The sequence below is a fragment of the Dermacentor silvarum genome, chromosome 8, assembly GCF_013339745.2.
Source record: "Dermacentor silvarum isolate Dsil-2018 chromosome 8, BIME_Dsil_1.4, whole genome shotgun sequence".
In the NCBI taxonomy this organism is placed as follows: Eukaryota; Metazoa; Arthropoda; class Arachnida; order Ixodida; family Ixodidae; genus Dermacentor; species Dermacentor silvarum.
The window spans coordinates 156240324-156267837 of record NC_051161.1 but is presented as its reverse complement, the minus strand read 5'-3'; the positions used below and the strand labels follow the sequence as shown (position 1 = coordinate 156267837).

At 47.1% G+C, this 27514-nt stretch overlaps 2 protein-coding genes and 1 long non-coding RNA gene across 3 annotated transcripts in view; 1 reads left to right on the top strand and 2 right to left on the bottom strand.

The window, feature by feature from the left end:
• Positions 1–27514, bottom strand: part of LOC125947444 (uncharacterized) — a 313859-nt gene that overhangs the window by 203804 nt on the left and 82541 nt on the right. The gene's annotated exons all lie outside the window — the stretch shown is intronic.
• The window catches only part of LOC125947445 (uncharacterized), a 313443-nt gene that overhangs the window by 203415 nt on the left and 82514 nt on the right, over positions 1–27514 (top strand). The gene's annotated exons all lie outside the window — the stretch shown is intronic.
• LOC119461787 (dnaJ homolog subfamily C member 2-like) overlaps positions 1–27514 on the bottom strand; it is a 111975-nt gene that overhangs the window by 30874 nt on the left and 53587 nt on the right. Inside the window, exons 9-12 of the mRNA XM_037723164.2 lie at positions 22042–22163; positions 10346–10414; positions 9273–9442; positions 8629–8701 (exon numbers count right to left, since the gene is read on the bottom strand). Of these exons, the coding sequence (XP_037579092.1) occupies positions 8629–8701; positions 9273–9442; positions 10346–10414; positions 22042–22163 (434 nt within the window). The remainder of the gene's footprint in view (positions 1–8628; positions 8702–9272; positions 9443–10345; positions 10415–22041; positions 22164–27514) is intronic.

Sequence of the window (27514 nt, the reverse complement as noted above, 5' to 3'; positions counted from 1 at the left end):
TAATGCACACCACTGCATGTCTTCCTATCTCTGAACATTAAGCCTAACGTTTTTCGTTCCGTCACTCGTTGCGTGGTCCCTTAATTCTTACCAAGCTTCTTTGTTAACCTCCAAGTTTCTGCTCCATATGTAAGCACCACTAGAATGCAATGATTGTATACTTTTTTTTTCAAAGATAACAGTAAGCTGCCAGTCATGACTTTGTAATGCCTGCCATATGATCACCAATCTCAAGGGAACTTAGACCCTACAAGCAAATTTTATTGTCATTTTGAGCATGTGCCCTTTGCTTCACAGAGTGACTGCCATATTTGTGGCTTGGCACTATACACGGCAGAACAAAGTGTCGCAATTGATGGTAGTCTCAGCTGAGTGCTGAAAGTGCACTTGGAATTGTGATTGCGACATTTTTATTAATATTTCAGAATAGGTAATGATATTTTTCTTTTCATTATGAAAAACACACCTTAAGAAACTGTTCTGACAGAACATGAGTGCACTACTGAGAACTTTGCTAATATGCTATAATAATAATATATTGCATCGCAAGTATGTAAGCAGCAACCACGGTAACTCAGGATCGGAAGCGCAGAATGGTTGTTTTTGTTGACTGAAACAAATGGCAGTTAGAATCACTGCTTCAAGAAAAATAACAATATGTTAATTTCTTGCTCGTTCCTAAATTCACAATTGCCGTTATCAAGACTCAAGGTCACGGATTCAATGTCGGCCGCAATGGCTGCATTTCGATGGGGGCGAAATGCAACAAGGCTTATGTACTTGATTTAGGTGCATGTTAGAGAACTCCAGATAGTAAAATTAATTCGGAGTCCCCCACTATGGCATGCCTCATCATCAGTTCGTGGTTTTGGCATGTAAAACCCCAGAAATTAAGTGAAAGAAAACTAAAGAAAGACCGCAGAATTTATAATATCTAATCACGACTAAATTCTAGAGATGTAGGCAGCGTGAAGCAAGTATGCACTTGGTCACCGAGCAGATAGTGTTGCTACAGTTTTTTGACTGACAGTCTCTGGTTGACAATAATGCAAAACGACACTTTCTCAAAGTGACACTAAATTTGAAGGCTGACAGGTGACCTTACAATGCTTCTGCCTCATCAGGGGGGACCCAAAAATAACTGAACGTTTTTGAAATAGACATTTTTTTTTTCATTTTTAAGGTAAAAACAATTTAGTTGCCTTCAAGGCAGTCTCCATCCATGAGCTGCAGTGCACTCGTCAATTTGTTTTTTCCACTGTTGGATGGATCCTAGGAACTCTTCATTTGTGATACTGTCGAGGGCACCTGATAAGCTGCTTTTATGGCTAGTACATCAACGAAACACTACCCCTTCAAATTTTTTTTTTTGCCCTCATCTGCAATCCTTCAATCAAAATTTGTTGGCATGCACTCCAACTAATGCCCGCATTCTCTGACAACTTGTTGATAGTGATTCGGCAATCTTTCTCAAAGTGACACTAAATTTGAAGGCTGACAGGTGACCTTACAATGCTTCTGCCTCATCAGGGGGGACCCAAAAATAACTGAACGTTTTTGAAATAGACATTTTTTTTTTCATTTTTAAGGTAAAAACAATTTAGTTGCCTTCAAGGCAGTCTCCATCCATGAGCTGCAGTGCACTCGTCAATTTGTTTTTTCCACTGTTGGATGGATCCTAGGAACTCTTCATTTGTGATACTGTCGAGGGCACCTGATAAGCTGCTTTTATGGCTAGTACATCAACGAAACACTACCCCTTCAAATTTTTTTTTTTTGCCCTCATCTGCAATCCTTCAATCAAAATTTGTTGGCATGCACTCCAACTAATGCCCGCATTCTTTGACAACTTGTTGATAGTGATTCGGCAATCTTGGCTGATCGTTTCATGAATCAAATCAACATTTTCGTCTGTCTGACTGGTCAAAGGGAGACTCGAACAAGGTTCATCTTCAATGCTCATTCTGCCATCATTGAATAGACAATACCAGTTTTACACTTCAGTACGGCTCAAGACTTGTTCCTTGAAGGCTTTTTGAAGCATTCTATGAGTTTTCGTAAACGCTTTCTTCAAAAGAAAAAATTTAATGCAGCCACGCTGCTCTTTAAGATTGCACACAATGGTTAGACGTTTCGTGTTTAAGCTCTTCGAAATAAAGCGATGTGTAGAATGGCTTGCTTCTGCAATGGCTTCTGTCAAGGCACTAAAGGCACTAGACGGCTATAGCAAGCGACACCTTGTGGAAAAACATAGAAGTACGCCCATGAAAAGTGTCAAAAGAAAAGTTAGATTTCTTAAGGGTACCCCTCGTATGTGAAATTTAATCTCTAATGCATTTTCGTGATTAATATCTGAGATGTGCAAGTAGAGAAATATCAGCTTGAGCGAAGCTGTTGGTGCAGTATGCGTCATTTTCACACAGCAAGACGACATTCCTATAAACATTGCCATTATCTCACAGCTTCTGGTATGTGCAACTTTTCAATTATGCTTAAAGGGGTCATGACACCACATTTTCGAGCTTAAATTATGCATTGCATGTTAAACCTACATGTCCCACAGCAATCTGGCAAAATTCGAATGCATTTGGTGCAGTAGAAAACTTGTATTTGAATTTTTTAATGCTGCAGTTGAAGCGTAAATCAGTCTGGAAACACTGAGGGGTGACGAAATGAATGGGCACCCCCGGTAGGGTGGCTAGAACTGGGAGGTGTGAAAAGCGTAGCGCGTTTTCCTTGCCAGACAGGGTCACTCGGCGCGCTGCTGCCGCTAGGGGCGCTGCTGCAGGGGGCGCAGTGCCATGCTGCCACCGCCATCGCATTAGTCGCAGATTTCCTGTAGGAAACGCGGCGGCGTCACGGGGTTGCTGCTGCGTCGTTTCTTTCTTTATCGGCTATGCGGTTTTTATTTTACATGGGTCATGTATTTGTGAGCTGTAGTAAAGATGCCCTCTAAAACGAAGAGGAAAACTGAACACTGGTGCTTCGTTCCTGACTGCAACTCTGGGTACCGGTCATCCGCCAAAAAAGTATAATTGTTCTGAGCACCGGCGTGCAAAGACACATTTCAAAAGTGGGCTTGTGCAATACCAAGAGCTGACAGGCAACTCCAAGAGAATAAACTTCTCTTGGAAAGTTCTGCAAAGTTCAAATAAATGTGTTCCTGCATGAATGTGTTTTACAGCAAAGCTGTTAAGGGCTAGTTCCCCCAGGATCGTGTCCGCATGTAGAAAAAATCTAGCATCATCATTAGCATTTCGGCTACGTGTTCGTGGCGGTTTCCCGCTAGTTGTGCCTTAAAACAGGTGTCAAAAGGGACAGTAACATGACTGATAGGTCATGACATCAATAACATCACATGTGCATCAGTTACGTCACGATTAATGATAATAAAATTACGTGTGGCTCATACCCGCGTTGGATATGTGGGCATGAGCCGCCGAGAGGAGGAGCGGGAGAGATGGCGTCGGCGGCGCGGGCGGACTTGACGCAGCAAACGCACTACTTGGCCATCGCGCCGGGCGAAAACAAGACACTGGTGTCCTTGCTCTTTGATGAACATGCCGAAGACACTCAATATTGTGACTGGCTGATGAAGAATTAAGACATGTACGATTACTCCAAAGAAGACGATGCTCTTACCTTCGCTAGCTAGGCGACACCAACAACTACCATCTTGTCAGCCGCTACAGTTATTGTAAATATCCTGCAAATATATTGCTTACGTCTTTTTTCCCCATAACAATATAATCAATAATGATAATACAGTGGAATTTCGATGATACGATCACGGCTAATACGAATTTCCGGATGATACGAATTTTTCTGCGGTCCCGGCTGAGCCTCATTACTTTGCAACGTGCTAGAAAACGGTTGTTACGAATCGATTTTCGACCTGTGTCGGTTGATACGAATAAATGCCGCCCCACCGATGGCCGCAAAAGAGAACAGCGCGCAGTGACGCGCTTTCTCCCTTTCTCTTTTGGTGCGGCGGCGCGGACGCGCCGCCGGACAGCGCGGAGGCCGCGAATGGGCGCGAAGAGTTCGAAGCAGTGGCGCTTTTGTTGCTTTTGTGCTTTTCCTCCTTTTCCGCGTGCCATCGGGCGGAGTGGCTGTCGTGCTTCGGGCCATGTTCTTTTTTGCGCCATTTTGCCTAGTCGCAGCGAGCTATGTCTACCGAGATATGATCTCAGCTGATTCGCGCGGCCGTACGCCGAGGCGCGGGAGCCTCCGTTGGCGCGTCTTCCGTCGGCTGCGTTATCGGTGCCGATGGCACAGGGCGATTGTGGGTTTCGCTGCTGGAGTCACACGGTGCAAGATAGCGCGGCATGTAATCCACCGTGCAAGGTTGCGCTCGTTCAGTCGGGTGCGCCTCTACGTCTCCCGCTAATTGCCGTAATTTTCTTGCCGTAGGAGCGCTTCCGTATTCCGAAGGCATGCTTCGTCCAGTTTTTTTCGCCAACGAGCGACGATCCATCACTAACCTGGGAGTTCTCAGTAATCCGAATTCTGTGTGTCAAGTGAAGACGCCGGCATGGTTTACGAAGCAGACAACTGCGGTTACCATCTTGCCCCTGCCACAGCAGCAGCCAATGGAGAGACGCCTTTCAGCACAGCAGCCAATCGGAGGCCCGCTTTTATCAGAGGGCCCGTGTGACTACCTATCGCAGACCCGCGCTTCTTTGGTGTTTGTGCGTTTGTTACAAGCTGGCGACGACGGACGAATTGAGAAGCGGGACGGCGAAACTTTGAGCTTTCGAACGATAACAAGATGGCGGCGCTCGGTGGCGGGAAATACGAGATATGGCTCCGTGAACTGCGGTGATTTTGCGTGATTTAAAGCTGTTTTCTCGCATTGCGCACTGACGAATTAAACTTTTTTCGGGCACGTTTTCAGCCAAACCCTTTTGAGGCAGCGTAGATTAGGCGTTGCAGATACTCAAATGCGTGGTTTTCAAAAATCGATTTTTCTCGCGATTTTCGCGATCTGATCCCCACGTCCCCCCTTAATTTAGCTAGCTTTAATTGTGTTTCGATGATACGAATTTCGGCTAATACGAATATTTTTCGTGACCCCGTGAGATTCGTATTATCGAGATTCCACTGTATATAAATTCCCTATAGCAATATTCACTACAGCAGACCCACCATAGTCACAGCTTTGCTGGCTTCCATCTTCACAATAGTGGAAGGGCTCTGGATTTCTTTTAATTCAATTTTCCTTTGTGCAGAGAAAACGTACACACAATTTTGAGACCAGTGGCATGTAACGGGTCTAAATACTACATGTTTCTGCAAAGGAGCAGGCAAGCATTTAACAATGGGAATAAGCATAAAAAACTGGTTTGAATTAGTTGCCGTGATTCATAATTGTAATGGAAAAAACAGCAAGACACTAAAGTACATTGGAATTAAAATTAATCCTAAGTTAATCGCTATCTGGAATCCAAAGTTCCGAATAAAGACTCTGGAATAAAGCTTTTTCCAGACGTAAAAGTTTGCTTAATTTCTCTATAGCTCTAACTATAATGCATAAAGCTAACATATCCTTTCATTTCCACTATTGATCAGTTATTTTTTTTTCAGCGTAACATGCTTCCGCAAAGAAAAAAAAAAAGGTGGTGCATTCAACCCTTGGCTAAATGTTTACATTGCGGAATGTAAAAAAAGATCCGTGTTCATACATCTCTGCACTTGAAAGGAGGAACCTAACACGATCTGAACGAATGTGTAGCTCTCTGATATACTTTCGCTTCTAAATAATGTGCTCTTGTGCCACGTCGAACCGCGTCATCAAATCCAGTTTCTTGTTGGTGCGCACCACGTTTCACTCCGTTTTCTCTCGGCGCGCATGCTTTCACGGGCATCTGAGAAGAACAAGCTGAACGATTAGAGTGTGCCAAATGTTAGTGCAGAAGCTCGGAAAAAAAAAAAAAATAACAACACTCAAAACTGCTGTGCACAAAGTAGTGAGACTCCTCGGGTGCGAGCAGCGCTACGCAGTATGCCGTCTGCTCCACTCTTTTACGGCACCCCTCCGTACAGTGCCCCATGCGGCCCCGGCGCGCTTTGGGGACCGATTTCCGCGGTCGCTTTTCACACCTCCCAATTCTAGCCACCCTACCCCTGGAAGCAGCTCCCTCAGGTAACAGAAGCCTGTCTCAAAAGCCATGGTTTTGTGTAATGCAAATACCGGAAGTGATTATGGCAAATCAGTTGTGCGGAATTCCGCAAGGTGGAGGAAGGTTCATGAAAGGAAACATTGGCATCCACCCGTATGCTGCACGAAGCTACAAAGGAGACCCACATGTGGGTCTCCTTTGTAGTTGTGTGCTACATACGGGTGGATGCCAATTTTTCCTTTTACCGGAAGAGGGCCAGGAGCTGGAAATACATCATGGCCGCCCTGCATTGCTTCATTCTCGCATGTGCGTCTTGGCGTGTCTCTGTGGTTTGATACTGCTTTTTATCATGCAAGTGAAGGAATTATTGCAGCCACAATTCGGCGGCGATGCCGCTGCTATGCTGTTGGATGCTACAGTGGGCGGAGAACGATATCCGATGTGGTCTCGAACTGTTTCAAAGCAGACAACACAAAAGTGGCCCCTTAGTTCTTGATGTCACACAGCCTTGCCGAAATGGCAGTTGCTGTCGGTGGGAGGAGTTGAGAGGCGGAGATTTCAAATTGACATTTTGGGCTAGAATGCACACTGAGAACCTAGCTTTTTTTCTGTGTATAACCACACTGGGTCCCTCTACTCTCAGTTACAAATATAAACCGAGAACTGTTGGACGACCGTGTCATGGCGCCTTTCAAGGATAAAATGCAAGCTAGTATGCAAGGCTGAAAGTGATGCATTTTTGAAATTAGCAATGCTCATTCTTCACAGACTCAATCAAAAAGGCTCAAAGGTGGCACAGCAACAGGTGTTTTAGAATTAGATTAATTAATGCTTTGGCAACTGTTAACATGAGCAGCTTAAATTCTGTTGACACAATACAGTCACTTCAATACAGTAGAACCCCGCTGTTACGTTCCCGGGGGCTGCATTTTCCCGGCTGTTACGTCGTTTTCGGCCGGTCCCGGCACAGCTCCCATAGAACCCAATGCATTGGTAACCCCTCTGTTACGTCGCAACTGTGGGACCGTTCCCGCATCATACGTTGCGAACTGCCACACCGCGCCGGCCCGAGCGGCCATTTTGACTTTTCATATCGCTTGGCTTGGTTGTTTGACGATGGCATTGGCCGTCCAGAGTGCTGGGGGCGACATTTATTACGTATTTTCAGTTTCCGCCAGCAAAAGTATGGCCTTTGATATCTGTTTTTGCAATCTAAAGATGATGTCTATCACGCGTTGCGGCCCTAAAATTGGTTTTGGCTCATAGATATTCCGTATAAAGTCCAAGGGCGATAACGCCGTCGCCGCCCGCCGTATGCTTTCTTTCGCACGCGAGACGCAGTCGTCGGCTCCCCTCGCACGCTTTCACTCGCACATACAGCATACGTCGCCGCGAGCCGTATGCTGTATGTGCGAGTGAAAGCGTGCGAGGGAAGCCGCGCGGCCGTATGCTGAATGTGCAAGTGAAAGCGTGCGAGGGGAGCTGACGACCGCGTCTCGCGCACTAAAGAAAAGCAGGGAGGAAGCGCGCCTCCTTCCGTTGCGCTCGAGGCACCAGCGAGGGGGGGGGATAGCGGGCAGCGTTGTGCTCTGGCATCATACTGCGCAGCGGCGCGCGGTCTCGCCGGCCGTATCTTGAAAGCGATCTGCGTGGGGGCAGAGTCTACGCAGTGTAGGTGCGTCTGCGGCTCGTGGCTTTGTGCGTGCTGCGTGTTCTCGGCGCTCAGTTTGGGTTGAAGCGATAGACAACAGCACGAAGTTCACTTCGCTCGCTTCTGCAGCGGCGCTTAATTGCGCGTGTCCGCGCTCATCGAGTGTGATGTGTTCATGTTTGCCTGTGGGCGCTGACACCATGTTTGTTAATTAGTTAATAACCGAATGTTTACAAGTTTATACGGACTATAAAACTACTATTCTTACTTTGTATAGCTCATCGCAATCGATACTTCGGCTGTCGGGCGAAACTACTTTTTGTCGCACGTAAGAATTAAAATAATATTGTGTGCAGTTCAACACCCTACTCCCATTTCTCAATTTTTTCCTGTTTCCTGGCTCTTGCGTTTCCCGGTTCTTACGTTTTTTTTTACAGTCCCGTGAAAAACGTAACAGCGAGGTTCTACTGTATTACAGAAAATAGGGCACAACTACTAGCAAAGTTTACCCAGAAATGACGACGACAATGACAGCAGTAAGTTACTATTGTTCCTTAAAAGAAGCGTTCAACAAAACCATTTAAAATATGCTCAGAGTACTAGAGATGACTTATAATCACGACACATTACTGCATGATGCGCACAGAGCTCTAGCAACTAAATGTTTTCAATACCACATAACTCCTACAATCTCAATGTGATAGAAGACCTGAAGCTTTAGAATATTTTATGGTGTTCAGCCTGGAAAGGCCTCAAGAGATGCAGGGCGCTTAAATTCTAAAACTTCTGCGCAGTTTTTGTTCGTGGCATGAAAGGAGAATCTTCAGAAAGAGAATAGAAAGGATTCAGACGTACTTTTTCAAGAAACAATGTCTTCCTCTCGTCCACAGTGGAGGCCGCTTCCAAAGCTTGATTGAGCTGCTGCAGCCTACAGAGGCAAGGGGACTTTGTTGCAGCCAGCCAAACACACGCATGCACACAACACTATTCATGGATAAGAAGTAAATGAAATTGCCTGCCTGTGCTATGTAACAGACCCAGTCTACAGAAGAACATGCTGGGTTTCCAGAACTGACCACATGAGAAGAGTCATGCAGTTGCCCTACCAGTGCCTCTACACAGGAGAGCAGGTGCAGCAGACGTTTGTGGGTGAAGATTCTTTTGCAACCTCCACTCTTTGCTTCGTACAGCACCCCCTTTCCCGGTACCTCAGAAATTTGTGGGAAGGCTAAAGGGATTCGAGGGGCTTGATTTATTAGCTGGTCACAAACATAAGACACAAACAACAAAGCCTGGAAAAGCATAAGGGAAACCAATTCATCTACTGTGGTGACCATCCTCTTGAGCACTTCCTTGGGTATTTGTGCACGTGTACAAGATTTGCCCTGGGAGTGTTAGCAAGTGCTAACACTCGCTTCATTGTCTGTTTTCTTCATACAATCGTAATTACAGAAATTCGGGCCACGGAGATTCGTGCCGCCGAAGAGAGGGTCACTCACTCTTCCAGGCTGAGCAGCTGGCAGAGCCGGTGAAGCTGCTCCAGGCGCACGACGTGCTCTTCCGCGTCGGCTGCGTAGTGGCCGTCCTCCGTGCACACCGCCTCCAGGGCCTTGCGCTCTTTCTTGAGCTGCTTGCGAAGGTTCTCCTTCTCTCGACGCTCTTTCTCCCTCTGCACAGACAGGAATAAGACGACTGGCCCACACACACTTAGCAGCATCTGATGGTTAAACAGAAGCACTGCACAGGGTGCCCCCTTAAAGTTCTTTTTCAATGTAGTACAAAGCTATTTCCACACTCATACTATTTGTACGAATATTCACATTAACTCATATTCAATTCAATGGTTTGTATGCATGTCATATTTAGGATTGGAAAGCATGCAGGCCACGCAGGCTTAAGTCACAGAACCATATTGCCACCAGCCAAGAGCTTCATGGCATACTCAATTAAGCAAAATATCAAGTTAACCAAAGTCAATTGGGTGGACGTTCAATCTATTTGGCCTCACTATTTGAATGCAATACTTGACATTTCTATTTTGGGGAGTAGATCTTTCACACCAAGGATAATTATTCCTCACCAAATAGGCTTTTGCTGAACACTTGTCCTGAAGATGCCCATTTCCTATATTTAATCTTATTTCTTGTCAACACTCGTAAAACAATTATTTTGTAAGTTCATAATATATTTGGGGCTCGCTTGCTCAACAATTCCAAAATATTTCAGCCTGAAAAGGTGGTACTCCAAATGTGGTTATTATCACATGGTTATCGAGTTTTGCAGGTTCCTTTGTGGTTTCACTTTTGGATGGTTGTTCATGCTCTTACTTCATCGAGCACAATGAGACAAAGAATTTTTAATCTTTGGAGCTATCAACAATTTCCTGGTGAATTCCAATGCAGGAGCGTCTACTGTGGCTGACTGCCAGAATATTACAAGTTGTTTAAAAGCAATCCTCACAGGAAACACTGATGAAAGCATTTCGCAGAGAGCCCTGAATGATGCGGTCAATGTGGACGTATAAAAATTAAGTGCCCAATACCCGCTAACATGGCGACCAGTTTAAGCTCACCTGCTGTCTGGCATCCTCCTCCTGCCGTTCCCGCTCCAGACGTTGCGCTTCCTCACGCTCCTGCCGTTCCTGTAATGGTTAGAACAATGCCACATCTGGTATCGCAGGTGCCAGACACACAATTTGAATCGAAGCAGACATCCCCATGATATTGACACGTATACATGTTTATCTTTCACCGGTGGCCGCTTTCCACCGGCTAACAAATGTTAAACGTTATCGCTCGGCGCAGGACGCGCCTGTATCGGAAGTTTCTAGAACGTTATCGATACTTCTTTCCGTTGCCTGTTTTCACCGACACTTATGTTATCTGATTGTATGACCGACGCGAATTGTCTAGAACTTTCTGGAAGACTCGCGGGCATCAGGGATTAATCTGGAACCTTCGATGACTCAGGTATAAAAGCCGACGCGCTTCGCCGCTGATCAGATTTTCGACGATCGCCGACTGTGTTCGCCGCTATCGTTGTGCTTTGAGTGTACCTTGCTTTTGTGGGCACAGGTTCGCCCAATAAACAACCAGTTTCGTCGTACACAGTTTTACGACTGTTTTCTTCAGCGTCACTACTACATGACATCTGGTGGAGGTGCTTTTGTGTCCATGCAGCGGACGCCCCCGCAAAGCCGCGACCCAAGCCCGAAACCGGAGGACGAGACCAACGTCGCCAAGGACCAGCGAGCTAGCCGTAGGCAGCAAGGACTTTTACCAGAATACGGACTTCTTCCCGAGAAGACCACAGCGATCAAGGCCAAGTCAACGACCACAATGGCAGCCCCAGCGTCCCCCATCCTGCTGCAGCAACCTCGGGAGCCACCGACCTTCCGGGGATCATCTGCTGAAGACCCTGAAACATGGCTGGAGACGTACGAGAGGACCGCGACATTCAACAAATGGAGCGACGATGACAAGCTGCGCCATGTCTATTTTTCGTTGGATGACGCTGCTCGGACATGGTTTGAGAACAGAGAGACCATCCTGGTGACTTGGGACCTATTTCGCGAGAACTTCGTGAGGACCTTCACGAGTGTCGTACGAAAAGAAAGGGCTGAAGTTCTCCTGGAAACCAGAGTTCAATTGCCGAACGAGAGCATCGCGATCTTCACGGAGGAGATGACTCGCCTCTTCCGCCACGCCGACCCCGACATGTCTGAAGAAAAGAAAGTTAGGTTCTTGATGCGGGGCGTCAAGGAGCATCTATTCACCGGATTGATGCGCAACCCGCCCAAGACTGTGGCAGAATTTGTTTCGGAGGCGACAACGATCGAGAAGACGCTTGAAATGCGAGCCAGACAATACAACCGCCGTGCGCTGACAAACTACGCCGAAGCTCAAGCTCTAGGCGCCAACGACCTGCACGAGGCGACCAGAGCGGTTGTACGGGAAGAATTACAGAAATTATTCCCAAGATTGCAACCTCAGGTGACTTCAATCGCTGACATAGTTAAAGAAGAGGTTCAGCGATCACTGGAAGTGCCAGAAGTTCCGGCATCGCCTCAACCACAGCCGCAAGCGATGACCTACGCCGCCGTCGCCCGTCGTCAAGGCCCTCCTCCGCGCTCGTGCCAGGGCCCCGTAACGCCGCAGTTCCGTCGTCCACCGCCGCCGCCGCCAGCACGCCCTCCCGTCGCCCAGCGCAGCTACCAGCGGAAGACGGACATTTGGCGCGCCCCCGACCACCGCCCGCTCTGCTATCACTGCGGGGAAGCCGGCCATGTCTACCGCCGATGCCCATACCGTGAGATGGGCCTACGAGGGTTCGCCGTCAACGCGCCACGTCCACAGCTTGGCGAGCGACCACGTGACATCGCCGACTACCTTGCCGGAGCCCAGTGGCAACCACGACGACCCTCACGCTCGCCGTCACCAGGCCGCTACATCTCGCCGCATGGCCGCCTGTATGCCGGCCCAACCCGGGGCCGATCTCCCAGCCCATACCCGGGAAACTAAAAGCAGCAACCGATGGAGGTGCGGTTGCTGTACGACGCAATGCCGAAGATCCTCCGCCGCCGACGACGACGACGATTCGCGAATCATCACGACGAGATATCAGCACGCCGCCTAGCAACAGCCTTGACAGCACTTCGCCGCAGAAAGAAGACCTTCCGAAGCAACGTAGCAGCAGCAGAGCAAGCCGACGCAGCCGTGATCCGACGCCACGAATTAACCGCAACGCCAGACGCCGGTCTACCGATCTAGACGTGCTCATCGATGGTCATAACGTCACCGCTCTCGTCGACACTGGCGCCGACTATTCCGTCTTCAGTGGCGCGTTCGCCGCCAAGTTGAAGAAGGTGAAGACGGCCTGGCAAGGACCCGATATACGGACAGCGGGAGGTCACCTAATAACGCCGGCTGGAATCTGCACAGCACGAGTCACGGTAAACAACCGCACTTACCCGGCGAGCTTCGTAATCCTGCCGCACTGCTCCAGGGACGTCATCCTAGGCATGGACTTTCTAAACCAACATGGTGCAGTCATCAACTTAAGGTCCAATCGATAACGCTTTCAACACACAAAGCGATACCGCCGGATACAAGCATCAGTTACCATGCCTTGAATGTACTTGAAGAACAAGTCACCGTTCCGCCGCGCTCCAGCGTAATGATTTCCGTCGGTACCGAAGTGCCTGCAGACATGGAAGGCGTCATCGAGGGCGATCATCACTTACTGCTCGACCGTGAAATTTGCGTCGCTAGAGGCATAGCTGAGCTACGTGCAGGGAAAGCAAGGGTGATGCTCACGAACTTCAGCCCCGAATATAAGCACATTAACAAAGGCACCACGGTCGCCTACATCGACGAAATAGTACAAGCCAGCAGTGCTTTCGCCTTCACGGATTCCAGTGCACCTGCAACGACGACTATAATACCTGAGCCAACTTTCGACGTCAATCAGAACCTTCCCAGGCATAAGAAAGAACAACTAAAAGCTCTGCTCCTGCAATACAAGGACTGCTTCTCGTCGTCGTCAAAAGTTCGACAAACCCCTGTCGCCAAGCACCGCATCATCACCGACGAAAATGTCCGCCCACTCCGTCAGAGCCCGTACCGTGTTTCGGCGCGCGAACGTGAAGCCATAAGGCACCAAGTCGACGAAATGCTACGCGACGACATCATCCAGCCGTCCAAGAGTCCGTGGGCGTCCCCCGTGGTGTTAGTGAAGAAGAAAGATGGAACCCTACGTTTCTGCGTCGATTATCGTCGGCTCAACAAGATCACGAAGAAGGACGTATACCCCCTCCCACGGATTGACGACGCCTTGGATCGACTCTACAACGCAAAGTATTTTTCGTCGATGGACCTCAAAACCGGCTACTGGCAAATCGAAGTCGACGAGAGGGACCGGGAGAAGACTGCCTTTATAACACCAGATGGACTGTTCGAGTTCAAGGTCATGCCGTTTGGTCTTTGCTCGGCACCTGCGACTTTCCAACGCGTCATGGATACAGTACTGGCAGGCTTGAAGTGGCAGACTTGCCTCGTCTATTTGGACGACGTCGTTGTGTTTGCCTCAAGCTTCGAAGAACACATGCGGCGCCTTGAAACAGTTCTTCAAGCAATCAAAACCTCCGGACTCACTTTAAAGCCCGAAAAGTGCAGCTTCGCATATGAGGAGCTCTTGTTTTTGGGCCACGTCATCAACAAGTCTGGAGTGCGCCCTGACCCTCAGAAAACTGCGGCCATCTCCAACTTTCCTCCGCCCGCTGACAAGAAGGCAGTGCGTAGATTTCTTGGACTGTGCGCCTATTACAGGCGCTTCGTCAAGAATTTCTCACGGATCGCTGAGCCACTGACGTATCTCACGAAGGCCGACGTCGAATTCAAGTGGGAGACGCCGCAAGTCGAAGCATTCGAAGAACTGAAGCGACGCCTGCAATCGCCGCCAATACTTGCGCATTTCGACGAAAACGCCGATACGGAAGTCCACACCGACGCAAGCAGCGTAGGACTCGGCGCCGTGCTTGTGCAGAGGACTGACGGACTAGAAAGGGTTGTAAGTTTCGCTAGCCGGTCGCTATCGAAGGCGGAAGCAAATTATTCCACAACAGAAAAGGAGTGCCTCGCCATCATCTGGGCTACATCAAAGTTTCGCCCCTACCTCTATGGCAGGCCCTTTAAAGTTGTGAGCGACCACCACGCCTTGTGTTGGCTAGCTAACTTGAAGGATCCTTCAGGTCGCCTCGCACGCTGGAGCCTGAGACTTCAAGCATTCGACATCACCGTCGTTTACAAGTCCGGGCGAAAGCACTCTGACGCCGATTGTTTGTCTCGCGCCCCCGTCGAACCGCCGCCACAAGACGACCAGGATGACGACACTTTCTTGGGACCCATCAGTGCCGACGAATTCGCCGAACAACAGCGAGCTGACCCGGAACTAAGGAGCCTTGTAGACTACCTGGAAGGCAAGACCATCACTGTGCCGAAGGTGTCCAGGCGAGGATTGGCGTCGTTTTTCTTGCAAAACGACATTCTCCTAAAGAAGAACTTCTCGCCTCTCCGAGCCAACTACCTCCTCGTGGTACCCTCAGCATTGCGTCCAGAGGTTCTGCAAGCTCTCCATGACGACCCAACGGCTGGACATCTCGGTTTTTCACGCACTCTCGCGAGGATACAAGAAAAATACTACTGGCCTCGCCTCTCTGCCGACGTCGCCCATTACGTAAGGACATGCCGAGACTGTCAGCGACGCAAAACACCGCCGACAAGGCCAGCCGGACTTCTACAGCCAATCGAGCCACCTCGCCGACCGTTCCAGCAGATCGGGATGGACTTACTGGGGCCTTTTCCGACGTCGACGTCCGGGAATAAATGGATCGTCGTCGCTACGGACTACCTCACCCGCTACGCCGAAACAAAAGCCTTGCCCAAAGGCAGTGCCGCCGAGGTAGCCCGATTCTTCGTTGAGAACATCCTCCTGCGTCACGGTGCCCCAGAAGTCCTCATCACCGACAGAGGCACGGCCTTTACGGCAGAACTAACTCAAGCCATCCTGCGGTACAGCCAGACAAGCCATTGCCGCACCACCGCCTACCACCCGCAGACGAATGGCCTCACCGAGCGCCTAAATAAGACCATCGCTGACATGCTGGCAATGTACGTCGACGTCGAACACAAGACGTGGGATGCCATCCTTCCGTACGTGACTTTCGCATACAACACGGCCATGCAAGAAACGACGCACATGGCGCCGTTCAACCTGGTCTACGGAAGGAACGCGGCAACGACGCTTGACGCCATGCTACCAGACGTCGCTGACGAAGAAAATGTCGACGTTGCCACTTATTTGCAGCGTGCCGAAGAATGTCGACAGCTCGCCCGCCTGCGCATCAAGAACCAACAAAGGACCGACAGCCGACACTACAATCTTCGACGACGCTACGTCGAGTACCAGCCCGGCGACCGTGTTTGGGTCTGGACTCCGATTCGCCGACGAGGACTTAGCGAGAAACTGTTGCGTCGCTATTTCGGACCATATAAGATAATCCGACGTATTGGCGCACTGGACTATGAGGTCGTGCCAGACGGCATTTCGCAATCACAGCGGCGCCGGGCACGACCTGAAGTCATCCATGTGGTGCGTCTTAAACCTTTCTACGCCCGCTGACGACCTTAGGTACTTCGTTACTTTGTTATTTTTTTTTTGTTTATTACGCATGGTTTTGTTTTCGCTTCCGTGTTTGTAGCATCGGGACGATGCTTTTTAAGGGGAGGGTATTGACACGTATACATGTTTATCTTTCACCGGTGGCCGCTTTCCACCGGCTAACAAATGTTAAACGTTATCGCTCGGCGCAGGACGCGCCTGTATCGGAAGTTTCTAGAACGTTATCGATACTTCTTTCCGTTGCCTGTTTTCACCGACACTTATGTTATCTGATTGTATGACCGACGCGAATTGTCTAGAACTTTCTGGAAGACTCGCGGGCATCAGGGATTAATCTGGAACCTTCGATGACTCAGGTATAAAAGCCGACGCGCTTCGCCGCTGATCAGATTTTCGACGATCGCCGACTGTGTTCGCCGCTATCGTTGTGCTTTGAGTGTACCTTGGTTTTGTGGGCACAGGTTCGCCCAATAAACAACCAGTTTCGTCGTACACAGTTTTACGACTGTTTTCTTCAGCGTCACTACTACGTGACAATATCAACAGTGGGCTATCAAGGGCAGCCTTGGGATGGCAACTGAGCTTCGAGCAAAAGGATTTGCCGTCATCAGGGCAAAAACTGTTTTCCTTGGTAGTGTTTATGAACTGTGTGTTGCATAAACAGGAGTGCCACGTGTACATGACTTTTTCAGCTAAGCTGCTGGCTCATTCACTCAAATTTTCTACAGAGGTAGCATCGTGCAGTCCATTTGGTTTAATACCACATCTTCATGCATTGCATACCACAATAATTTCGAAATGGGTGTTGTCTGCAATGACGTGACAACTCTGAAAACACGTCGATTCCACTGCAACGGAACAGTTAAGCCATCTATCACAACTACGGTGAACACCGCGCTTTCGCCGTAGCAATGACAGATGGCCCCACCATTGTGTCGCATCTAGGGAGCTTACATGCAGTGCTGTCTTAGGATCGTGACAGCCTTTGTAAGGGTACTTGCCGCCGCCAGCTAAATTGGCGGTTTTCAAAGTGGGGCACAAAATGGCAAAACACCAGCCGACAGACCACGTTTCCCGCAACCCTTGGTGACGTGAAACTAATTAACTTCTTTTGATAAACTTTGGCCTCAGCAGCCAGAGACATATAGGGTGTCTGAGCGCAGTACATGGCACGTATATGTTTTAGTTATACAGGCTACTAAGCGCAGTCTTTATTACAGCACACTTCAAAAACACCCTTTACATATTACGTAATAGTGGAAGGCAACGACAATGCTTAATGCAGTTAAAATTCTTGGCGTGAGATAATACTACCACGAGCACGACATCGTGCCTTATAACTTGTTGCTTTATGTGGGTAGTAAATTGAGAACTTGTGCTTGAAAATGCACAAATTTAGGCACTGGCGAAAGGTTCCACCCATCTAACTTCGTTTATTATCAGGCCATATCAGAACGATCGTTGTAGTTGGCGATATCAGGGTCATTGAATGTGTCTATCGCACAGAAAACACTGCCGTCACTGTCAATGCTTTCATGCAGAAGCAAATAATCTTTTGAGCTTGATTACTCAATCAAATGAAAGCCACACTCTCGTGACGGGCATGGCAACAAGCAACTGGCAGCCGCCATTTTTAAAATATCTACCAGAGGAACCTAGAACGGAGTCTGTAGCGCCTTCAGGCCTGAGAGAACTTGTCAGAACATAAAAATTGACTAGACCAGCCCAGGCTGTTGCTGGTGCTTAGAAAGAGCGGCCAAACACGTGGATGAGACAGACTCATCCTTGGTAGTAATTGCAAAAACAATTCTACCTGAGTAAGACTTGCCCACGGCGTTTAAGGGGTCAATGCTGTCTCTGTAACAAATCATACTTTGCTCCAGCAATTTTCGTGCCGGATTATTGTAGCCGCTTTGCTTAGCTATGTCTTCTTTATTTAGTTTTATTTCTTTACTTTTTTCCCGTTGTCACTGCTTTTCAAATAATTTTTTTTTTCTGAGAAGCATTTCTTCCACGTTTTGTAGAAAGCACAATTTTTAGCCGAACTATTTTTTAATTGCATAACTTGTCATATAGTACGCCTTTATACTCTCACTGGTTTGTAGCCCACAACCCTCTACAATGTTGATGCACTTAAGGGTATACTGAAAGATAAAGTGACTTACAGCATGAAAATGACAGCTGACTTAAGAAGGAAGGAGGGGATGAAAAATAACTTTTTTGTTTCTTGCCAGAAAGGGCGGAAATTTGGCACACACACTGTTCATTGCAATAGACAGGCAAATCTAAATTTTCATTAAGGTATCTTTATTAGTTTTTGTTTTATAAGAATTTACAAAAATTTACAAGTTCCTTGCTCGTGGAAAGCCTGTCACAGTAACAAAATATGGTACGGAACTGGGATTACTTTGTATGTTTGCCCAAATGTCTAATCTACATCAAGACAGTGCTACATTTTTCTTTTTTTTTTGTGCTCTCATAATTTTTTGCTCAACATGACATGCATGTGACATATTTCACTGCATAGAGCCATGTAGTTAGTCTGAAATAATTAAATAATGGAAAGATAAATGAACATTTCAAGACTGTCTTGATGTGCAGCACAGTTTATGGATCACAGCAAAACAAACTGGATCAAAATTGGTCCAGCCATTGTTGTGCTATGCTTTCCACGAGCGAGGTGACCGACAAAAAAAATACAATTGAGAAAACGAGCTGCAAAGTTTTGCAAGCAGTGCAGGTTTATTAGAACGCATCAGGGCGGTAATTTTTGGCGTCATTGCTATCAGGCATCTTCTTGCACCTTTGCCTCTTTGTTTCGTGGGCTTTGAAAATTTCATAGCCTGGCTAGTCCATCAAATTGAACTTCCGTTCAGTTGCGGACACCGCGCGAAGGGAGTCGTGAACGCTGCATGCTCGTGCTTCTGCCGTCACTGCTGACATGAAACGCAGCTCGAGGCGCGTCTGAATGGTACGCCGTTCGGGCGAATATTTGTCCGGTGCATCTTCGGTTGTCACACTGTAGCCGTCGATGGTTGGGACTCGCTCGGAGGCGGCATGTCCGTGTCACACGATGCACCAGAAACTGAGTACACCGTCTTTGCCGGCGATGGTGACCTTCGACCCGCGTCGCCTCTAACGATGCGATCTCGGCTACTGATTCGCGTGGCCGTACGCCGAGGCGCGGGAGCCTCCGTTGGTACTTTTTCCGCCGACTGCGTTATCGGTGCATATGGCACAGGGTGATTGTCGGTTTCGCTGCTGGAGTCACATGATGAAAGATAGCGTGGCACGTAATCCACGGTGCAAGGTAGTGTGGCACGATCAGTCGGGTGCTCCTCTGCTTCTCCCGCTAATCGCCGTATTTTTCTCACCGTGGGAGGCTCGCACTTCCGTATTCCGAAGGCGTGCTTCGTCCAAAATTTCTTCTCGAACGAGCTACGATCCATCACTAACTTGGGAGCTCTCAGAAATCCGAATCTTGCGTGTCAAGTGAAGACGCTGGCATGGTTTGTGAAGCAGACAACTGCGGTTGCCATCTTGCCCGCTGCCGCAGAAGTAACCAATGGGGAGACACCTTTCAGCACGGCAGCCAATCGGAAGCCCGCTTTTATCGGAGGGCCCGTGTGACTACCTCCAGCAGACCCGCGCTTCTTTTGTGTGCGTTTATTACAAGATGGCGACGACCGACTAATTGAGAAGTGGAACGGCAATACTTTCAGCTTTCGAATGATACCAAGATGGCGGCGCTTGGTGGCGGGAAATATGAGATATGGCTCCATGAACTGCGGTGATTTTGAGCAATTTAAAGCTGTTTTCTCACCTTGGGCACTGATAAATTAATTTTTTCGGGCACTTTTAGTGCGTCTTCAGCCAAACAATTTTGATACAGCGTAGATTAGGCGTTGCAGATACCGAAACGTATGGTTTCCAAAAATAGATTTTTCTCGCGATTTTCGCGATCTGATCTCCGCGTCCCCCCTTAAACAGTATAGGAAAAAGACATAGGGCACACTCACTCATGGGCCATGATCCAACTACATTGGCATTGGCCTGGCATAGTTCCCTATGGGTTGACTTGTTTTTGCACCTTTTCTAACCCTTCTTAAAGAAGCACATGCAAGGATTGCTTCAATGACTGCAGCTGTGTGGCAACGACTGTTAGCAGTAGGGTTCCAACCTGTAGTCAAAGACCACATTGAAGCATAAGCAATTTTTGTGATATTTATATGTGCATGATAAATTTGTTTTGAGCCTGCTGCATCTTAATGCAAAGACAGCATGAAACAAATGAAGGCCTCACAAGCAAATGAAGGCCTTGCACAAATGAAAATGCATGGCCTTGCATCAAGATGCAAAGGCATTTATTTTGGTGCAAATGAAGGCCTTTTATGAAAGCCTTGCATGGAAATGAAGGCCTGGCATCAAAATGTAAACGAATTTTGATACAAATGAATGCCTAGCATGCAAATGAAGATCTAGCCTCAATATGCAAACACAAGATGCAAGGCCAAGATGCTGGACAGCACGCAAAAAGAAAAACAGTTCCATGTGGTCAAGCTATCATATGGGATCCTTGATCTAGAGAGATGGTATTTGGGGCTACAGGTAAGACGGAAAATTACAAAAATTGTAAGCTTCACAGTGTCCCTGCAACAGTGCTGCTTTGGTTATTCTCATCTAGTTCCTATGGCCATGCAAGTTTAGCCTAAGAGCTTTGCTTTTGCAATTAAGAAATTTCTGGTAAAATCTTATCCAAACAGTTTGTTTCTGGCTTCTTGTGGGCAATAAGTGTGTTATGGGAGTATATAGGGCAATTTTCACTACTACAAAACAAAAACACTGATTTAAGAGAATTGTGATCTGAATGAGTTATTGGCTGCAATCCCAAGCCCATATTTGACTCTAAAGCAACTTGCGATTACGTATAAAGATCAGCAAGCCATACACAATCATACCTTGTTCAATAACATAATTTGTGCAGTTTTTAGTCATTATTCAACAGAATAGAACATGTGCAGTCATGTGACTAATTCACGGCAACATTCATCAGGAGGCCACGTGCAGGAGGGGACTGGAGAATGCTGGTTCCTCAGCATTCTGTGGAAGATGGTGAGGTTCACTGAGGCCAGAAAGTATGAGAACCCAAGGTCTAAACAAGGCTTGACATGTTCCCATGGTGAACAGGAAACAAAATAGGCTTGCAGGCATAAAGTAATGTATGGTGACCAATGCACCTGTACAAAAAACTTTCTATCACAATTCTTTCAAGTTCACCACCAGCTTGCTAGACCTAATATTTGTGCAGACATCACACTATACAGTATATCATGGCTAATGGCATATCTAGCGCCAGTAAACCCCTGGTTTGGCTTGCTTAAATGAAAAGCAGCGATCACCTACATTGCCAAAACTAATCAACCAGTGGCAAGCTCCAAACTACATTGCCAAGACTAATAAGCCAATGGCACGTCCCAAACTTCAAAATGTTGCTCGACGAAGCACCAATGACACCGAAAGTGTTTTGCACTGCTGACGCCAGCCCAACCATATATTTCTGATGGAACTGCACTGGCCTGCAAGACAAAACAGCCTGTCACACTGACCCTTGCATCGTGTCTTTACAAGACTCAACAGTAGCCAGTAATACAAAAGAGACACTCCTTTCTCCTTGAGGGAGTTTGCGCACTCAGCTGGAGTGAACCAGTGGATTTGAAGTGTGCATGTGTTATATTTTTCCTTGTTCTCCTGTCATACTGAGGCCACAATGCCATCTATTTTTCTTATTCGCATGGTTTGCCATATGACACATTATTTAAATAAATGTGCGCCGTCATTCCTTGTGAATAAGTGGCCTGTGGAACTGGCCTGTCCGTATTTCGTATCCTGGCACCTCTAAGCCCCTTTTCTCTCGTGGCCTTTCTCCCTGGACTCAGCCGCAGCAGACGTCGAGCATCCGCTGCGTATGTGGGGGGCAGATGTAATATATGGAATCACTGAATAAGTGTTGTTGGGGTAAGCCCACACATCACTGTCTGATTCAAAATCCAATTATGAGAAAAGCAGAAGCCTACAGTGCCGCAGGTGTACCTTTTCTTCAAGTTCCTGTCGTGCCCTGACAGCTTCCTGTCGGGCTCGCTTCTGTGCCAGCTTGCGCTCACGCTCTTCCTCTTTGAAGCGCTGCACTCGGGGGTCACAGGCATATGCCGTGTCTGCAAAACACAAAACAGATCCTATCACATAAGCCAGTGAATTTTCAACAAGTTACTTAGGAAATTTTTTTAATGCAGCCCGACAGGTTCAAATTATTTTACCAAACATGAAAATTCTTCAGTGTGACTTCAAAAAGAAAAGTGAAGTTTTTTCTTACAAAGCCAGCAACAAGTCTTTCGTTAGGTGACATTAAAGCAACCAACTTTTTTTTTTAAAGTAACAACGTACATGATTTATTAAATAAAAGTCACTGAGAATCAATCTTGGCAAAGCTGCAGGGCAGGTAATCGTCTTATTTTGTTACCAGCAGCCTTTAAGTAGCACCTAAGAAGACGACGCGCACACATTGTGGTTGGTGGCTATTACGTAGGTTCCATCAAATCAGCTCCGAGACTTTTCAGTGCACCATGGGAAGCCATAGGCAATGGCCAGTTTCAACGATCATGTCAAGGAGCCATGTTTTCATAATCATGCATCACTTCTGATGAGCACAAATGGCGGAATGTTTTTTTGTTCAAAGTTTTGTTATTAAAAACCTCTACTTTTGCGAGCCTAAAATTTTATTTAAACATTTATTCCAATACGTGAGCGCTTAGCTGATGTTAAATGTTACCTTGCGTGACCACACTGCTGTTTGTCTGCACAGAACACACAGGAAGACATGTTTACTTGAGGCATTGTTGTGTGCCATACTTCATAACTTCTGAGGGGGTTGAGCGTTGTCAATGCCTCACATGGCACATCACATCGTGGCAGAGTGCTGGCAGAATTATGGGGCTGTACGTGCCGAAACCACCATCAGATTATGAGGCTCATAATCTGATCAGAGTAAATCTGATCATTATAATGTCTCACATTGCCTTTTCCCTGTCCTGCCCTTCCACCCCTGCATGGAAACTGTGCGTGAAGAGTGACAAGGCTGTTATTCACTCCTTTTGCGACTGCGCCAGTTCTACCCATTCTCTGCCTGCCACCTCTCTACCATTCTATCTACCTCTACTCTGGACTTCAATGTTAGTAAAAGGGTAAGCGCTGCAGTTTCTGCAATGCTCTTGCGGGAGGTCACGGATAATTACAGCTGTCAAGAGGCTATAATGTGGTGACGCCCAAGAAGCTCTAGAGGGCATTGTACTCGGGCGTTGTGATGGAAAGGTCCAAACGAGTTTTTTGCTTCTCTATTCCTCTCTGCCATGCTTAATCTATGTACATGCACACTCTGAACCACCCCCCCAACGTGGCATGCAAGACAGCAGCAACAGTGGAAAAGTCGAAGGAAGAGGAAAAGAAAGCTTCACTTTAAAAATCAGTTCAAGCAAATCCCATACCCAGAAACTGTAAGCACGTGTGGGCAGTGAAGCTGTGAGTATGAGGTAGTCAACAAGGCTGAGTACAAAGACTCCTGGACACCACGGACGCTAGCCACCATGGCATGAAGAAAAAAAGTGGTTCTCGGAGGAACCACAAAGCAAGAGCTCAATCATTAAAGACTTTTCAAACTCCACAGTAGAAATAAGCACTTCCCAGGTGATACTAGGTGCCACTTCGTTTTAAAAAAAGGCATAGAAAGCTTAGCTTTAAAAAATCACGCGCCATCCCACTGCTGTGAAGGTGGATTACCAGCGAAGCAGTTTAGCACTCAACATAGAGGTGACACAGAACCAAAGGTAAGAGGAAATTTAATTTCTCTTGAGCAGTGACGGCAGTCATCCCGAAGAAAGACACACGCACACACACTTTTATTTTGATTGGCGGTCTTGATTGGCAGCATACATTTGCATGGAAGAGTACAGCCACCTTGGGGAGCCGGAGGAAACTAGACATGCAACGGGACTGTCACGCCGGGAGAGCGGAAGGAAACTAGGCATGCAAGCGCTTGGAACGACGACAAAGAGAGGGTGGTGCGAGCGTACACATGACCGAGGCGGGTCGCACAGCGGCAAATCTTTGAGAAACCCTTATGATCTATATGAGAGTCTACTGATTTTGAAAATGGTGCCTATAATAGTTATGTGCTTGAAGGTATATATTTGTTGAACTGAGGATATTCAGGTACCGTTTCTTGTATCACTGCATTATTTTGTACAAAACAAAGCCAGCCAGAAGCACATCTGTAGATGTAGCATAGATGGGGCTACATATAAGCCAATTCATTACAAAAGACCACTATCCATCCTCACATAAGGCCTACCAAGGCTGAGCATCCTCGTTTTGTGTTTTTAGCGCACTGCCTGCTTCTCCGAAAGCAATGCATGCAAAAAAACATCAGAGCGAAAAAAAAAAGCCAAAGTGAAGAGCATGGAGCCATTAGAGGTTCCCAGTCTATCGCCATGTGTGCCCCCCATTTGCAGTTTTCCCCCCAGCTGCATGGTACGTTCCACCAGTGCGGCTTATTTTTTGCCTGTTGCGACAGTTGTGTAACTGAGGCGGGAATAATAGCTTCAGTTTGAAAGGCTGTACCCTGTACCCGCTGGTCTAAACCCCCCATGGTCGTGACACGTGACGAACCGCGGGTCACAACTCCGACTGTTAGGGCTGCGACAAACGCAATAGCAAGCGAGTGCTGCCCCACTGGCCAGGTGTGATCCAGAGAAGAGTAAAATCACAAGCGCAGATTTGAGTAAAACACCTATGCACACTGCTCCGGTGTTTCGGCAGCCCAATGTGTCCACGCTGCTTCATGCCGTCTCTGTTGCAGCAGAGACTTAGGACATGACCACCTTCTTGCAAGGGTGATGAATTCACGACTTGACTGGAGCAGCCCAGTGAGTAAAGAGGATGATGCAGCACTGTCATGTCATCATTTATGACAATGAAATTCCGAGTTTTTAAAATCTTTTTAGTGCTATTCACCCCTGTGTTATTATTAATATTGTCACAGGTGGTTGTCATTTGTGACATGCTGACAATTCGGTGGTCGGTGCTTGGATGACGACAACGATGACGACAGTGTGGCTATCTGCTGTGCACGCACTAGCCTACCATTGCTGCAGCATTATGCACCTTGTCTTGAAAATACACCTTCTCTATATTAATTTTTAAAGCGAAGCTTTATATGTCTAGGCAAAATCACCTGTCTACATAAAACTATCATCATCAGCATTGGCTCGAGCGTCGTCTTCTTCCGCAGCTGGCTCGTTGGCATCCCTCCGGTTGCGCTTGTGCTCGTGCCACTGCTCCCGCGTTAGTCGTCATCGTCGTCTTCTTCCACAGCTGGCTGCGTTGCCGCTCATCATTCCAGCATAGAATTTCACTTCTCTTCTGTCGTCGTAATGTGAAGGCCACGTTTACGTGGATATGAGCCATTGCTTAAGGGGGGTATGAGCTATTCATTGTCTTACCTAATGGACAGATTTAATTTTGAAGCAATTTAATTTCAAAGAATCACAAGTGGCAATGGCGAGCGAATGCTGCTAACCCCACTGCTGAGCAAGCTCGAGACATCGAATGCAGGCGACAATGGCGGACTGCGGGCATAATTTCAGTGACGTTCTCTCCGTCGCAGCCGAACGTTTGTGTAACCTCATAATTGAGAAATAGTTTAATGAACTCTCGGGATTAACCCACTGATAAACACCGGGGCCGCACGTTTCAGCTTCGCTGGTTAACCATCTTCACGGAGTGGAAGGGCTGACGAATTTTTTCTAGTCTATTATTATTATGGACATTATTTACCTATACTCCAAAAGTGACTTCAATGACAAGAAAAAAAATTAAATGCAGTATACCGAAATTTTTTTTTTAAATTATAGATTACACATACGTACTCACCAATGTTCAATAGGTCACTGCAGTGTGCTGTTTCCAATTTATGGATTGAAACGTTGAAAACATCCTATCAAGATTTGCACTGGTACAGAAAAAGCCAGTAGGTCCAGCACAGTACGTGAAAGGATTGACCAGCCTGGGGCATGCATCTTCTAGAAAACTAGGGTCTCAACAATTTGTTCAATGTCATGACACCTTATATTCTTAGAACTTCCTTGCCAGCATGGTGGTGTCATGCTCCTATGGTTAAACGTCGGGAAACAACTGCTCCTGTGTATCGAATGTGACTGGCAATTGCTCCTTCATGTTTGGATACACAATTTAGGCACTGTAATAGAATGACTCGTGGGTGCAATGCAAGTCGTGAAGGATGCTTCCCTGCACGGCATGGCTACGCTTCTCTAGCATGTTATAGTAAAAGTCTCGAAAACTATAAACAATGACTTCACAATGATTCTCTATAGTCTATAACTTCAAGCATGTAGTCAACTTCCATGTAAGTGTTGTTGAAGATGCACCATTTCATCGACTTAGCAGCACATCCACGCAGCAAAAAAATTGGAGGACGCTTAAGCTTCGCCTTTAAGAGTGGAACGGCGATAGCATTATTGGGCCCCGTTACCATCGCATTTTTCTTCCAGTGGAAGCATTTCACTGCAACAAAGAACGTGGGAAAGCCAGCTTAAAAGACCAAGCTTACACAAATCCCCTTAAAGTCGGCTTCACTTTTAAACAGAAATGCATTGCTGCAAAGACAATTTTCCAGGGGCAATATAAGTGGTCTTATATTAAAATGTGAAGGCCTTAGCACCTTTTTTATTATTTTATTATTCGTTTGCTATTGCACCGACGAGCGCGTGTGTCCAAAACACATTAGGCAGGCAAAGTCCCGATTTGACCTGCCGTGGATGCGAGCGCCATCTGGATATGACTTTTGCAAGTAAACTACCCAAGCATACCGCTGTAGGTCTGGTAGAAATGCTGGAAAAGGGGTTTGTGTTTGAGTTTCCTCATAACATAATTATGTTTTCTCGTACATTCAAATTACAATCCAATGCCGAATGACAATTCGACGCCAAATCCGATGCCGAATGGTAAAGTCGTACTTTACCATTCAGTAAGTGCGATGCAGTGCGAGGCAGTGCGATTTTTCTGATGGATTTCACTGTGAGAAATAAAATTTTTGTCCACTAAAACCTTGCACCACGTGGAGGGCCTGCACGGTCGGGGTGGTTGAGGATGATTTTTCTCCGCCACGGATGCCGACATCACATGCCGACGCTGCAAGCTGACGCCGGATTTTCTGCGACACAGGGCCCTTAATGCTAGCGCGTTAGAACATAGCACACACGATGTAAAAGAGTAGATTTAGCTTCTAGTTCCTTAATTACTAAGAGCATCTTTTTGAGTTTTTCACTGGGAACCTCAGCTTGATGAATATGCTGTGCAAGCAATTTGCTGTCACGGTGAATGCCTTCTGCTTCTCATACTTTTTTCCAGAATGTGGCCACAGCACGATGAGACTGAACGCAACTGAGGGCCCCAACATTTGCACTCTTTACGATAACTCCAAATGGTAAATTTT